The sequence below is a fragment of the Elgaria multicarinata genome, chromosome 2, assembly GCF_023053635.1.
Source record: "Elgaria multicarinata webbii isolate HBS135686 ecotype San Diego chromosome 2, rElgMul1.1.pri, whole genome shotgun sequence".
NCBI lineage: Eukaryota > Metazoa > Chordata > Lepidosauria > Squamata > Anguidae > Elgaria > Elgaria multicarinata.
In genome coordinates, this window is record NC_086172.1 from 86,743,098 (window position 1) to 86,759,882 (window position 16,785).

Below are 16,785 nucleotides of genomic sequence, written 5' to 3' on the forward strand. Positions count from 1 at the left end.
CTTTCCTCTTAATATATAAGCAAGGCTATCCGATCTCGTTGAAAAATGACAATCAAAATATCAGTTCACTTTGCTTCTAAGCAAAATGAGCCTTCTGGAACTTGGCGTGATCTGTCCTGTTAGATCATAATGATTTAAATCCAGAAATGCACGGAGTGCTTCTCTCGTACCATTTCTCATTTTTATTTTACTCTATTTTGGAATTATTCCTTCAGTTAGAGGTGTGTTTGAGATTCTCTCATGTCTTCACCCCTTCTTCCCAATTTAGTGTTCGTTATTGTTAGTTCATGTTAGTTAGTAAGCCTGCGGCCACAGCTCAACAGCAGCAGCTTCTGGGGCTGTGATCTGCATTTGCCTTTATTCTTGACCACAGGGGGTTCAGGGAAGAATGTGGATGGAGACTGCCTGGAAAACCCTCTATACATGCTCTGAGCTTCTTGAAGGAAAGATGGGATGAGCCTGCAGTAATTGATCTGATTCTCATTTTCCCTTGTACTTCAGCATTTTTCAAAGTCACCTTGGAGTAGCAGGCACCTTTACTGGTCTCTGAACCTGCAAGATCTGTAGACTTCATGGTAGTATTGAGCCGCTGGTTGCTCTGTTTTAGGCCTGTTTTGCCTAGAAATTCTCCACATCACCTTATTTTTGTGAAACAATAGTAGCTCTGGCTATTAATATTCAGATCTGACCAGGCCAATCTGATGAAGTGAGTGGGGGAGGGACATTCCCTTCCTGCTCATCAGGGGACTTTTTCCTGATGATATCATAAAATAATGACTAAAAGTCAGAAACCTAGAACAAAAAATTCTCTCCAATCCTAGATCGGGCAGTTGGAACCCCAACCCTCAAATTTTCCACTTCCCCTCCAGTTATGCCACTGAGTGTTGGTGTGTCTCTTTTCCTTTTCTGCTCTACTCATTCTCTGGGCATTAAGCATTCCCCCCCCCCAACTCTGCTTGTTTGTCAACGGCATACTTTTATGGGAAAAGTGAAGCTATAGTGTTTCCTCCTGGCTTCACAGATAGATTCCTGCATCGTATTTTGCCTGCGACGTTATGCTCTGTTTTAACTTATTCTTTCATTTTCTGTTTGCAGTATTTTATATTGCTGCTGTGCATCTTCCTGCTTGAGATAATTGCTGGGATCCTGGCCTATGTCTATTACCAGCAGGTAAGCCACTGTCATGAACGGCTAGCAAAGGGCTCAGTTTGTTGTTCAGGCTACCCCACAGGTCATCTCCCGATGCACTTCATCAAAACACAAACATACACCCTTTCCCTGTTCCCATCTGCAAGTCCCATCTGTTATTGCGATGTGGTTTCTCTGCATGCCACTTCCCACCCACCCCCGCCGCCCAATGCAAGCCAGCACTGCCTTTACTGCGGCAGCGGCAGCAATGTGACAGGTGCACGCCATGGCGGAGTCTCCTCCAAACCCTATCACAATGTCCCTCTAAGCATGTCTGCTGCCGGATGTGGCTTCTTATAGGACAAACTGTTGCACCACCCTAAAAGCCCGCTGGGATCAAGAGAATGACATCCTGAATTGACCGTGTCTGTATTAGAGGAAGTTATACTGCAAATGGTGGGAGAGTTTGATTGCAATTGGTGATATGAGCCCCTCTTTTCCTTCTCTTTTTCTCTCAAGTGTTCTGCTCTAGTGTATAGAATGTGTTTTGTTATAAACCCTATTTAGGTGCTTTCATACACAGCAATTGGCCCAAACAACAAATGTTACCATGATGGTGATCAGAAGGACCATAGCTCAATGGCAGAGCACCTGGTTTGCATGCAGAAGGTCCCAGGTTCGATCCTCAGCATCTCCAGGTAGGGCAGGAAAAAAAATCCTGCCTGAAACCCTGGGGAGACACTGCTGCCAGCCCATGTTGACAGTACTGGGCTACATGGACCATGTTCTGACTCAGTATAAGGCAGCTTCCCACAGTATGTTCCTTTAAAAACAACAAAAAACTAGATTTATAGCAGTCTGATTTAAAAGCAACAACCTGGAATGATTTTTGCCCGCCAATCCCCATAATGTTCTGTGTTTGCCAATTTAATATAGCATGAAATTGATCAGCATTGAATTGATCCTGAGCCTGTTTCATGATGTGTGAAAATACCCTCTAACGAAGCATCTGGCTAGCTGCATCTGTGCCCGGAATACAAATTTCCTTAGGTTGCCTTTCTTTCTTCCCCCTTGACAAAGTAGTATGAAATGGAATGACTAAGTATCTGATTGCTTCTACTTTAGAAGAATAGCCTAAAAATGATTTTCTTACTAGCACAAGGCTACTGTTACTGCAGCACCTCCTATTGTATAAATAATCCCTAATAAATTGCAGGGTGGACAGAAATGTTGCAAATCCTATGCATATTTAGACAGAAAAAAATCCTACAATTCCCAGCATGCCCCAGACAGCATGGAACTTTTCTCTGTCTAAACATGCATAGGATTTCACCCTTAAAATCATAATGGTATGATTGACATATCAGCATTCACTTACAAGTATACAACTCGGGTGGCCCAAGAATAGTAGGAAGATGTGTGTGCGACAGAATATTTTAGCTCAGGAGATGTATCCCCATCCCCTTTTACAAAAGGGACTTGTGCCTTCTGACAAAAGTCATCCCAGGACTGGACTCCAGGTTTCATCTCAATGGTTTCTAGCCTCCCACTGCCCCTGGAGAAGGCACTCTTGTCGAGATGTTTGAGGATGGTATATTCTTTGCATGTAGCTGAGGATTTATACCTATGTTCATTGGTCTGGAATTTATTTTAGATAATTGAGCGGTATTTAAATATTGTAAGTAAATAAATAAATAAACACACATGATGTGTACTAGTGGAATAATACACAGCAGTGTCCTTATTTCAATCAGCACTGGTATCTGCCTCTGGACAATATAATCTAAGGCTAAAGGGATCTGGCATCAGTTTTGATGATGATGATGAGGGGGTGGCATAGCATGCTGGGATTTGTGGTCTGGGGAGGGACACTAACAGTCCTGTGGATCCTATTTTTCTTTCAAGCCTCCTTTTCACTGTATGCCTCCCCTCCCGTGCAAGCCTCCTTTCCCCTTATTCCTAGGGCTCAAGGTGCTTTGACTCTGGCATGCCTCTTTATTTCTCTCCTTGCTGCTGCTTTCTCCCAATATGCATATAAACTCTGTGTGTTTGTTTCTGCTGCTTCTGTTCCATGCTGCAGTTCTTCCCTATGAACCCTCAGGTAATTGCTTTTGATTTTCCTGTAAGGCATCTGCTAATTGAGAGTCTTCCTAAAATGTTGCTTCTGGTAGCAGCAAGGCTTTTCTCTTTTGTATTTCTGCTAATTATTAATCTCTAAAGCATCACATCTTGGGTTCAAATCAAAGTACTTATTTGGCATAAACAAATGGCTTTCCAGCTTGTGATAGTTTACCCTCTTATACAAGTGCTATATTTTGATGCCAAATCCTGGCTTTCTTTTTCCTGAGCACCCTCTCCAATTGCCTCTGTGGTAGTGCGCTTCCTTTATGACCTGGTTCACACAACAACCCAGAATACGGGTTGCGTTTGGGTTGTTGTTGAATTGTTGGTTGTCAGTATGTGCAAACTCTGCATTATGGTGTAACTGAGTTGTTAACCATGAACAACCCAGAGTTCACAAACCAACAACAAACCATGATTTCTCTGCCTGGTCTGTTTGTAGTTAATAAACCATAGTTAAACCATAATGCAGGATTCACATGTAATGACAACCTATGATTCAACCCATACTGTGGGTGATCATTAAAGATTGAAGACCACAGATTGAGTTCCTGACACTTGAATTTGAAGGATCTCTGCTGGACGGGCTGAGCGAGATCTCTGCTTGAGACACTGCACAGCTTCTACTGTGACTAGAAGGGTTGACAAATAGATTGGCCTTTTGTCTGCCACAGAATAAGGCAGCTCCTTGTTTCCACATACATCTCAGGGAAAAGCGTGTTCTTTTGTTCTCATTCAGCAGTGGTGAAGTACCCACAACTGCTGGGTGACCCTAGCAGAACAATACTTCCAAAAGCATTGGGCTTACAACATCCTGTCTCACAACCCCTGTCAAGTCCTTGGGCCTAGGGCACTTTATTCCCAATAGCTCCAAACAAGCTTGAACACCAGCACTGTGTCTTAGCTAGATTACAAAGTAGGCTGCCTGTTTGTTATACAGAAAAAATTGAAAGGAGGCCTAGACAATTCTGCAGTAGATTAAAGGGGAGGGGGATGTAGGCAAATACCATGAGCATTTAATAAAAACCAGGGCATTTTTTAGAGCAGCCATTCCCAACCTGATACAGTCCAATGCATCTGGAGGGCAACTCCCATAATTACGGGAGCTGCAATCTAAAACATCTGGAGGGCACCAGGTTGGGAAAAGCTGTTCTGGGACAATCTATTTGCCTATCTTGCAAAATTGGACCAGGGATCTACTGAGTCACTCTGGGTGCCATTTTGCATTGTGTGCAAGTACTCTTCAAGCAAAACTAGTAGCAAGCATTACACAGGGAGCTATGTTGAAAAAACAATGATCTCCATGTTTTCTTTCCATGTTGTCCCATTTTGTATAGCTGAATACGGAGCTGAAGGATGGCCTGAAGGACACAATGACCAGGAAGTATCAGAAGGAGGGAGAAGAGGGCGTGACCAGTGCGGTGGACAAACTGCAGCAGGAGGTACATCTAGGAAATGGGGCATTTACAAAACCTTTTAAACAAAACATCATTTGAACAATGGAATCAGGCCACAGAAGATGCAGGTGTGTTTTTGAAAATGGCATTTATGACACTTATTCTCTGGGTCCATATCTGTCTACACAGATACTGTTTGGCTTCTAGAGCTGGGTTGAAGAGCTGAACGTTGGTAGGTAGCACGGGAAAGTGTATCCTATCTAGGGATGGGAGAATCAGGGACATTCAGCCTCCCAGAGATTCTCTGAACTCCACTTCAAAGGTCAACTCACCTTGCTCCCATTTTTATTTGTGACCTGTTTTTCTCTTCGAACAGGAAAAGTGTGTATTTCAAATGGGAGAAGTGCACTTTTCCATGCACATTTTTCAAACATGATTGCAAGTTCGGGAATTTATGAGCTTTTACTAAAAAATAAATAAAATGTAATCCTGTTTGAATTCAGGATTTTGAACAGGGCAAGTTTATTGCAAACTGAAACAAAACCCTCGTGTATCCCTAGTCCCACTCGCTGTGTTTTATTCCCATTGAATTTATAATGCTGGCTACTCCCATTGCAATCATCCTTCAAGGAAAAACAACAACCCTATATTGGGGTAATGGTGAAAGGATTGCTAAAATGAGAGCACTACAATACTACCAAAAAGAGTGTTTAATGATTCCATGTAGTTCCCCAGTGCTGCTGTTGCAAGAAGATACTATCCCGGGTCAAACATCATGCCTAAATAGAAAACTCTGTTCTAATAATAATAATAATAATAATAATAATAATAATAATAATAATGATGATGATGATGATGATGATGATGATGATGATGGAGCGCACATACCAGCCCCATCTTATCCATTCCCAACTTTCCTGCATTGAGTTGGAAGGTGTGAAAGGGGCTTCGATGTGTGTTCAGCTGAACACACTTGAAAGCTTCCATGCAATTGGGAACATGTTCAGCCGAATGTGTGTGGAAGACCCCTTTAGTTCTTCCCACGTATCACAAAAAGTTTGTGGTGAAGCGGGTGAGGCTGGTGCGCATGGCACCATGCCTCCTACATGCATTTATTTGTTTCTTTTATTGTTGTGTTTTCAATGTATTTGTTTTTATGCTGTGTTTTAATTAAGGTTTTATTAATCTGCCTTGAGCACCAGTTTTGGGTGGAAAGGCAGGATAGAAAATACATACGTATATACAGCACATAGAACATTTTTATGTGAATTGAGGCCCACATACATATATAAGTACATGCTAGCATACCTAGCATATACATGCTCTTGCATTCCACCCTTTTTGTGGTGTGTGGATTATGTAAGCAGAGTGGACTACTTGCGTATGCATATAGACATGTTGGCCTCTGCTCAGCTATGAACATTTAGGAAGTGGGGAGTGCCAGCCTCACTCAGCTGCAAATAAAATGTGAAGAGGGGTACTTAGACCCAGTATAAAACAGCCCCCCAAAAGTCTGGGCACCTAGAAAGAGCTTTGACTGAATTTTACTTCATCTGTGCAGAGCACTTTGCTGCAGAGAGGAGTTCCTAGGTTGCCTTGTTTGGACTGTTGTTGCGTCGTGTGTAGATCACTTTCCCATGCCTTCTAGTTTGTGTTGATCTCTCTGGAATGGCTGTTCAAGAGGTGCTGAACAGGGCATGTATATTCTTAGCACTCTTGGCCTCATTTCTGAAGCAGGAAATCCCAAAAGAGAAGCACAAGTGTAGCTGGTTAAAATAAACAGGTGGCTGCATTTAGTGATTGAGTTGCTGGGGCACCTTTTGATTTGTGGTCTCTCCCTCCCTTCCCAATCTAATGACCTCTTTGCAAGAGGAAAGTGAAAGTGCAGAGGAGCCTTCATTTCAGGGTGTGTGTGTGTGTAAATATGGCAACTTTTCTGAATGTGGAAGATGATAAAGCTCCTATTTCCTTATTTGTCAGATTTTATTCTTTAAGCCATTACATCTCCAGTTATAGAGAAGCATGGTGGGAAATATAAATCACAATAGAGTTCAGTCCCCCCAGGAGAGATAAAGTGTGGATTTTATCTTTCATTTAGCAGTGCAGCTGTGTTCCACGTTTGTAATACTGGATAACCATGTTGGATATACCTAGATATTTCAGTTTAGAAAACTAAGACAGTCATGGGCTTGGTTTGGGGTACATACTGGGTAATTCATACAGAAGGCGGGAGAGGAAGAACTCTCCGTTGCATAGCTCCAAGGTTGTGGAAACATATTTTGAATCCTGCCTCATTTGAGACACAAAGGAAGACTTTGGCTATATTTGGTTTTAGTAGCTGGCAATAGGGGACTGGCTAAAAAGTTTCTGCTTTTTAGTTGTTGTAACTACTTTACAACTGTTATATTTTTATGTAGTTATGTGGCTTCAAAAATATTGATACGTTAGGTGGCTTTGTGTACAACACTTTGAGCTGTAGGGTTGGTATTCTAATTGTTCCAAAAGTCTATATTGCCCTAATAAAAGTGACTCCACACACCTGATCCTTGCAATTCTTACAGTACCCCATGCACAGCCTGAATGGATTGCCTGTTTGGCAACATGGCAGGTGGTGTTGGACTAATGGGATGTCCCCATATATGTACAGGGGAAGGAGAAATGCAAGTATGCAAAAACTAGCTCCACATTATATGTTTTCATGTACTAGTTCTTGTGCAATAATAACCAGAGTTTTAGTAGGACTTAACTTCCAAATGTGCATAGGATCGCAGTCTGAGCGTGCTATTTGTGTGCACACTTATTGAGAACAGATGCCATTGAACTTAGTGGGGCTTACTCAGGAGTTAAACATCCATAGATTCCGGCTGCATGCCACTGTGCTGGAAGCATAAGATATTTCAGTGCAGACATGACATATGACAGAAAAATGCAAGGAAGGGAGGAGACTCCTTTGGACTGTAATGGAGAGGAAGGATGTGAGCATGTGATTACTCTACAGGGAAGGAGCTCACTCTAGCTATGACACTTCTACACCATACTGAACATTTTATCTGCTTGCAGAGAATGTAGCTTGATACAGTGAGAACAACCAGCGTTGCCTCTTCATTGACTGAATAACCTGGAGGTGGGGGCAAACTAGCTATCCCACATATGTATAGGAAACAGCAGTCAAGTATGACATTGTATTTATTCAAATGTATCCAAACAGCACTGAAAGAAAAAATCAAAATGTTTGTGTCAGTCTACAACTCCATGCTCAAGGTATTCCTCAACCATGCTGAGGTGTAAACTGAAAAAACGTGCGCTCAGGATCAAAGTGATCCTGCACAATCCCATATAGGTTTATTAGTTACTCTTCATGTCTGGAAATGCTTAGCCCAGAACCTGTTCTTTCCATTTCTTGTGAGAAAGGAATGTACAGGCTGAAACCCCCCCCCCAATATTTTATCTATTCACATAATAGACAAATTATTCACTAATCACTCATGAATAATATCACTACAGTTGTCAATGGGATTAATAAAGCACCCCACAGGTTTATAAAATCTCTTTAAAAATGTTGTTGTTGTTGTTACATTTTATTCCCATAGACCATCTTGAGAAATACTTACTGATTCTTCAGTGGGAGTCATTTTGATCCAAATCCATCTGCAAGTCTTTACATGTAACCTCCCCCTCTACTCAGCCGGTGGCCAGACTTAATAGCAGCTTTCAGTCAAGGGCCTTTAGATGGCTGCTTTCTTCTGTTTACAGGATGATCTTTGTAAAATGTGTTTTTGTGAGTTGCCCTTAGACATCTTTGTAGAGAGCTACTTCTAGCATAAATGTTGGATTTAATCCAATACGTGTCTTAAAATGTGGGGTCAGTTAGACCTCATACACCTGTTCTTGTAGGTTTATATACTTCAGATTTTACAGTGTTGTTGACACTGATGACTTCTTTTCAATTATATCGTCTTACTGAAAGGCTAGGCAATTTCAGGAGGTCTGGGGGGGGCATTTTAGACCCCCGGACTTTTATTTATTTATTGCATTTCTAAACCCCCAATAGCTGAAGCTTTCTGGGTGGTTCACAAAAGTTAAAACCGTCAAATAGAATTCAAAGTATAAAACAAACCACAGTATAGAAAAACAGTATAAAAGTACAATATAAAAGCACAACCAGGATAAAACCGAGCAGCAATGCAGAGATTTATACAGATTTAAAATACAGATTTAAAACAGCAAAGTTAAAAGACTAAGATGATAAACTGTTAAAATACTGGGAAAATAAAAAGGTCTTCACCTGGCATTGAAAAAAGTATAACGTAGGTGCTAGGTGAACCTCTCTAGCGAGCTCATTCCACAGCTGGGGTGCCATAGTCTGTGGGGTGAGCAGATTTATTTTAGGGGGGAAATGGCATCCATAGCTGCTATGGAACACCCAAAGAGTCAAATTTAGCCTATATGTTGCCCACCCCTGTCTTACTAAAAAAGGAGAGTTCTCAATGAAGGCATTGTTTTTTTAAACTTGCTAGTAGCGTCATGCTTAATACCTTCCACCATGGGATACATTTGACCCCCAAACTGTTTTAATGCAGTAATTTTTTCTATTGACAGAGGGTCAAGGAATATTCTTTAAAACTGTGGGCAGTCATAATTATAGCTTTTTATAGCAATTCCAGAGGAGCCAACTTAGTTGTTGCTGTTGGGAATGGATATACATAGCACTCTCACTACATATGGAAGCCGACAGAGGACTCCATAAACCTCCTGTTTTGTTGTCTAGCTGGTGGGCTGAATTCTGCTTCAGGGGGATCTTAAGTTGAGCAAGCCAGAAGTTCATGCAATCAAAGGTACGATATAGTCATACAGACAGACAACTGAGTACAAATGTGGCTAACCTTATACTATGCTTCTGTTTGTGTTTTTAGTTTAAGTGCTGTGGTAGCCATAATTATACAGACTGGAGTGACAGCGATTGGATCAAATCTCCTCAAGGGAAAGGCAGAAAGGTCCCAGACAGTTGCTGCAAATCAATAACAGACAGGTGTGGTGAAAGAGACCATCCTTCAAATATCTACAAAGAGGTAAAAACTAAAGCCAAGAGCCATCTCCCTCTATTTGGAAGTTAAGCAGATGCCAGATAGCACTTTTGGTTTGAGTCCTATTATACACCTTTATCAGTAATACTTACACAGAAGTCCCCAGTCAAAAAAGAAAATGTAAAAGATAAACACAGGCCTATATCACACATAACAACAATGCAGAATATGGGTTGTCATTGAATCGTGGGTTGTTACATGCAAACCCTGCAGGATGTTTTAACTATGGGTTGTTAACCACAAACAACCCACGAAGTGAACCCATAGTTCGTTGTTAAGTTGTGAACTCTGGGTTATTTGTAACCATAATTCAACCATAGTGCAGGGTTCACATGTAATGACAACCCATAATTCAGTGACAACCCTCAGTTCATTGACAACCCATATTCAACCTATACTCAAGCTGTACTCTGGGTTGTTATTGCATGCACACTAGATCTCAATCTTAAGTTATGTTGGGTTACTTTGGTTGATGTTTATTATTTATTCGTTACATTTATATCCCGCCTTTTTTCCTCCTTAAGGAATCCAAGGCAGCATACATAATCCTCCTCCTCTCCATTTTATCCTCACAAGAACAACCCTGTGAGGTTGATTGGGCTGAGAATCTGTGACTGGCCCAAAGTCACCCAGTGACCTTCCATGGTCAAGTGGAGACTAGATCCCGGATCTTCCGACTCCTAGTCCAACGCTCTAGCCATTACACCACACTGGCTCTCATTATCATGAGTGAAATATACACAAATAGATATTCATATTTCTTGTCAGGCCTGTCCCAATCCGCTTTGGCACTTGGGGAAGACATAGTTTGCTGCCATCTCAGTGTTTGATAGAATTTTCCATGTGATGAGTAGAAATGCATTCTGGCATACAGTGAATTCAGACCTGAGACCCACAAAATGTTCCCTTCTACCAAAAAAAAAAAAAAAAAAAAAAAGTCGCAATTTGTTTAACCACAAAATTCCTTTTCCCTACCTGTCAGTTGTTGCTTTAAGTCTGCACAGCGTCCTGCTAGAGGATGACGATGGTGAAGCAATCATTTTCAGCAGGGCTCAGAGGGGATTAAATGAGATGTGGAGCATGAATAACTTCTGCAACTAGGCTTGTTTTGATCAGGCGGAGACAGCCTAAGCCCTGTGCCTTGGGACATGACTTTTGAATGTCGAATCCAGCTGATTCCCCCCCTCCAGCTGATTTTCCAAAGTGTTCTAGGGGGAAAAGAAACTCTCTTGAAGGAATTGTCCACCAATTTGTATTTATTACCCTTCCTCTATTGTTTCCCTTGTCTCTGTTCCTAAATTGTAAGCCCTTTGGAGCAGGAACCTGAAAAGTGTCATTTACGTAGATGGTGCTATATAAATAAGTGAATTAAATGTGCAATCCTATTCTTGTTTAGACAGAAAAAGGTCCTACAACAACTAGCATTCCCCAGCCAGTTGTGGAAGTTGTAGGATTTTTTTTCTGTCTAAGCATGCATAAGATCGTGCCCTAAATAAAATATGTTTCCAAAACATTGGAAAGAGCAGGGAAGTTTCTCCACTCTGTGCTGTTTCCCTCCAGTCTGTCTTTGAGTTTGACATGCCCATGATGGCTTAAAGTATACATGTAAAGGATAATTTGGGGAATATCTACATTAGTGATTTAAATTTGTTTCAGAATGAGTCATTCCCTCTCACTAGGGAATCCCCCTCTTCCTAAGAATGAAGGGTTGTGGGCCATTTATGCTTCTGCAGACACTGTTTCTGTGGGAAGTCCCAATGTGCAACCCATCAAGTGGAGAAACTCTTGGGGCCAGGAAGGAGCTATTCCCCCAGAGGTTTTGCAATAGAACTGGAATATTGAATTAGAATGAGAATTGCATTCCGTGTGGATTTGGTTCCTTCCTTTTAGTAGAACCATGTGGTAAGAAGGGGCCATCTTACAGGAGGGAAGAGTGGAAGCAGGATTGAAGCTGGATTTAGGATTACTGTCCAAAATATTTTTTTAAAAATAGTAACAACAATAATAATATTTAACATTTTTGTATAGAGCTTTCAAGTGTTCAAAGTGCTTCACATGTATTATTTAAGCTTTCTTCAATTTAATGCCCTCCAGTTGTGTTAGACTGAAGCTCCCATAATTCTACCAGTATAGCCATTGGCCATGCTGGCTGAGAATTATGGGAGTTAGAGTCCCAACACCAGGTTGGAGAAGGCTGCATTATCTTTCTTTATTTTTTATTTCTATACCGCCCAATAGCTGGAGCTCTCTGGGCGGTTCACAAAATTATCTGGTTGGAATCCTAAGAAGAACTCTATAAGATTGCATCTCCTGCACTGCAGATGAGGTGGCTGAGAGAGAGGACTTCCTAAAGTCACACTGTGAGTTCATGACAGGGCTGAGAGTCATACAGGGACTTCCTGATTTGTATCTCATTCTCTTAGGGTGCAATCGTATGCATGCTTGGACAGAAAAGGTCCTACAACTCCCAGCATTCCCAAGATAGTATGGCTGTCTGGGGAATGTTGGGAGTTGCAGGCATGCATAAGATTGTGCCCTTTACACTACACTAAGTTTGGCTAAAACCATTTATATCTCATCTTTCCACTAAAAAAGAAAAAGAAATACTGCTTGTGAATCAACAAATTCATAAACTGAGTTCAAAATGCAGAAGTTTACTGTAAAATGAGCTTTTCACTGGAATTCGCTTTCATTTCAATTCAAAACAAGGTAGACGGATGTACTTATTTACTACATTTGTACCCCATCCTTACTGCAAGAAGCTCAGGGGAAGGTTCTCCCTCACACACACACAGACATGTTTATCATAGTTGAGGCTGAGGGATGGCGATTGGCTCAAAGCCATCTAGTGAGCCTCATTAGCTGAAGCAGAATTTGGGTCTCCTCAACTTTCTTTCTACCAGCTCATAGTCTGAACTTTAAGCTCATGAGACATGTATCCATGTGCTGCCTTCGTTGGGATGCTACTGCAATATGAGGAGAAACATATTTAATACTATTGTGACAAAATTCCCATAGCATTTCAAACAGTTTTTTTTTAATGTTTGGATCACAACCCATCCTGTTATTGTTTCTGTGCCTGCAGTGACTTGGCAGGGCTAAGGAAGGAGCAGGCAAAAATCCAAAGACAACGATGCCAAGATGAGGCAGGCAGTAATTGATCTTCTCAGAGTTCATGCCTGCTTTCATCTCTCTTGTAATGCCAGCTATTCAAGGTCTAAAGCTTGCCACTGGTGCTCCACAGAACTTTAGCTACCAACGCTGATTGGACTGTGTAGCAGGCCTCTGTTCAGGCCACATGTGTAACAATGTTGTGTTGAGAAGCTAGGCTGACTAGGGGATTCTTGCAAGAATAGGTGTTCATTTATCAGTACCAGCCCATTTTTTGATTAATTTATTTATTTACTATGTTCACGTGTGTATGTCTTGAAAGATATGGATCTCATACAGCAAAAGGAAAAAAAACCTAGCATAAGATTAAACTTGAAATTATGTTGTCACTTCCTTTCAGGGTGGCTGCATTACTAAACTGGAAAACTTCATCCAAGAACACCTGAAAATTATTGCAGCAGTGGGGGTTGGCATTGGTTGTGTACAGGTATGTATTAGTGGTATGGAAGATGGCATTATGCAAGTTCAGGGTGACAGCAATTAATCCCCACTGGGGGAGGTAGTGTGGGCTTTCCAGTGGCTATTAGGCTCGTTGGTCCCACCCCCTCCCCTTCCCGCACCTTCCGGTGACCAATGGAAGGTTGCCTTCTGCCTGGGAACACCCCTGGTGCAGCACTGGAGTGAGGACAGACAGCGGAAAAGCTGCGCTGATATCCCTCAGGCAGGGAAAGTTGGGGTAAGTCCCCGACTTTTCTGCTAAGTATCTTCAGCTCTTTGTCCCAGGGTGGCTTTGAATTGGCAGAGCACGGATTCAGAGCCACTCGGGGGCAAAGATAACATTTAGGCAGCCCCCTAGTTTTACTGTTACGAGGTTGGTCAGCAACTGATAGCCTGTCAGTAAAGTCTGACCCAAGGATGCCCTGCACTGAGCTCTAAAGTTAAAATAAAACTGCAGAAGACATATGGTTAATCACCACAGAAAAGAAGGCGTTACCTCTCCCTGCCCCCCACCTTAGGAATATTGTGAAAGGTACCTACTTTCCTAGGAGTAGCTGGCCAGCATTGGGGAGAACCCTTCGTCCGTTACTCCAGTGGTTAGCCCTTGATTGGCCTGTTGCCAACTACTCTGCTTTTGGGCAAATCTGTGTTTGCTGAATCCAAATCTGCCTGTACCTAAGCAATACAGATTCACCCTAAAATCAAGGATGGCAGCCAAGCTGACTGACACTGATTCCATAACTGCATGTGCTTAGTAAAATAATTCCAAAATATTGCCATCTTACAGTTCTCCCCATGGAGACTTTTCGTGCAGGATTGCATGAGGCTGGGATACACATTCTTTATTATATTATGAGTAGAAATGTGTTACTTAATGCTTGATAACAAACTCATTTGGTTTCATGGCATAATTTGTACAGATTCTATGGAGCCCAAAATAAATTTCAGTTGGCTGCCATTTTGTAAGTTTTCAACTTAGGCTTCTAAAAACTTCTGGGATAAGTGTGAGGTCTAATTAATAGATTTCTCTCAAAATGTTATCTAAATTCTTTGAAAACATGGGAAATATCCCTGACTGCTGTACTCAGAGCCAGTCCCCTGGTCATAGAAGTAGGTGTCAGCTCTGACCTTGTTGTTCTACAACACACAAATAGTTTAAGCTTAAGCCTCATCTCACATTGCACTATATACGTGTGGGAATGTTCCCACCCATGTGTAACTCCTTTAGGAAATGTGTATTTTTATATCCACATGACTTGTGGTCGTCATGTATTCCGTGTTGGTCCAGTGCTTGGTACCATAGAAACTAATCCTGCAAATAGGTTCTCAAAAGGTACTATCCCACAAAAGAAATTAGTAGCCAGCCAACATTCACTTCCCCATGTTAATCATTTATGTGCATTGATGGTCTCAAGGATTGACTCTCTTTCAGCTTATAAAAGTGACAGCATGAGGAAGTGTTTACAAGCCTGTTAAGAAATGTAGAGAGATTAAGAATCTATATGTGGGTTGTCTGCTCAGAATTCTAGATTTTTTTGTGAAATTGAGAGGATCTAATTTTCCCCTCCCCCCAAACACACACACAATTGTTTTAAATTCATGATTTTCTCAGTAACCCACCTACTTTAAAAAAACCTTCTATCTGGAATGGGTTGGGGGCACTTCTAAATGCTTGTGTTTTCCAGGCCTGGGTATAGATGACATGGTAAAATTATTGCACTGTTTATAAAAAGGAAGGATAGGAAAATAGAGATCTGTGCATCTAGTGCAGTCAGAAGGCAACCTCTAGTGGTGATCCATCACAACAGCAATTCAGACTGAACATTCTCATTAGAGGGGGATACTTTTTTAAATAGCTTCTTCTATTCAGTTTCTCAGCAACACCGGAAGAACTGACAATGGCTATTATATCATGGGAGTACTGACAATAATATAGTAATTTTCCATTGCCGGATATGTGCCCTTTCCCGTCCTATTTGAGATAATTCTGAGTAGGTTTCCTTTTATTTATTTTTTCCTAGACAAAAATGAAATATGCTGTGATCTTAATGCCAGAGGGAGGCAGCTCCAAGAAGTAGTGTGTTTCTCCAGGCTTTTAGAACTGTTATTGCAAAATGCAATTCACTCAGGACTGGCTCTTTTTCAAATGAGTGTGTGCACTTGTGTAGGATCTCTGTTTTATTTTGCTATAAAAAAGCAGCTTTTATTAGCTGTAGGAAGAAATGCCTCTACGTGTGGTATCTCCCTTCCCTTTTTACGGACTAACTGCCCTTTGGTTCAGGTCATCCTTTCCTTCCAGTAAATCATGGGCCAGCAGGAACTTCCAAACTCTTTTCTCTGCATCCGCATTGTATGATTCAAACTGCGAAGGGCCAGACTGAAGAGGTGCTGACAATTATGGGTGGATATGAAGGCTGTTCCCATGTTTTTCCTACAACTTACCCATGTTCTGTTTGCCTTCTAGATATTTGGGATGATCTTCACTTGCTGTTTGTATAGGAGTTTGAAATTTGAACATTACTAGGAGCTTCAAGGCCACCCACCTGCTCGACTCCACCACGTTCCATCCCGTCACCCTTCCCTTTATCTAGCAGCGCGGAAAAATCGGCCTCGCAAGGACTTTTGCTGCTTAATGAAAAGTATTCTTGGACCACTCAGTGCCTCTCTGATGGAGACAGCGGCTCTCCTCCATAATGCAATGAGTGGAAGCCCAGTGCTCACCCAGTCATTTCTTTGTGGTCCAAAATAATGGAGTTGTAGAATTCTGTCTGCTAAAAACTTTTACAAGCCAGGCCCAGAATGCAAACTGGGGGGGAAAAGTCCTCAAAGCTGCCACAGGCTCACTGCCTCCCATGTTTCCCTTTCAGCTCATTTAATCAAGATCTTGGCTCTCTGAGGGATGACAGCTGGCCACAAGAACACATGAGGTATGCACAGGTTGGGGGTTTAAATACTCTCTCCCTGTACCCAGAAGAAATGGGCATGCGGAAGTTCTGGTGACAGCTCTGTCCCATCCAAGAGGGCAGCTTTCTCTGCCAACTGTTGTTCTCTCATCTCCTGATCTCCTTGAGGATAGGCCTGAGGGATGGATGGGCTAGGCTATTTACAGCTTCCTAACGCCTCCATCCCATCCATTTAGGAGGCCCCTCTGAAGAAGAGAGAAGTGCTGTGCCTTTCAAGCCAAGCCTTGGAGGACATTCTTTTGTTCTCTTAATTAGAAGCCTTAGCCTATTTATATATATAAATCAACTTCAGGGCTTTCAATTTAAAATGCCTTCCCGCCTCTAGAATGCTGTCAAGATAACCCCACTTTGTGGAATGCAGCAAGGCCCCTTTCATATGAATTAGATCCTTTCCCAGAATGACACTTCATTTAGTTGGGAAGAAAATACATTACTAGCTTTTATATCCATCTTCGGAGTTTCATTAAACAGCCAGGTGCTATC

The 16,785-nt window shown here is 41.8% G+C and overlaps 1 protein-coding gene across 1 annotated transcript in view; it reads left to right on the plus strand.

The window, feature by feature from the left end:
• The window catches only part of CD151 (CD151 molecule (Raph blood group)), a 50,549-nt gene extending 34,401 nt beyond the window's left edge, over nucleotides 1-16,148 (plus strand). Inside the window, exons 4-8 of the mRNA XM_063117100.1 lie at nucleotides 1,096-1,170; nucleotides 4,587-4,691; nucleotides 9,560-9,715; nucleotides 13,242-13,328; nucleotides 15,804-16,148. Coding sequence (XP_062973170.1) covers nucleotides 1,096-1,170; nucleotides 4,587-4,691; nucleotides 9,560-9,715; nucleotides 13,242-13,328; nucleotides 15,804-15,863 — 483 coding nt within the window. The 3' untranslated portion in view covers nucleotides 15,864-16,148. The remainder of the gene's footprint in view (nucleotides 1-1,095; nucleotides 1,171-4,586; nucleotides 4,692-9,559; nucleotides 9,716-13,241; nucleotides 13,329-15,803) is intronic.
• The last annotated feature ends 637 nt before the right edge of the window (nucleotides 16,149-16,785 follow it).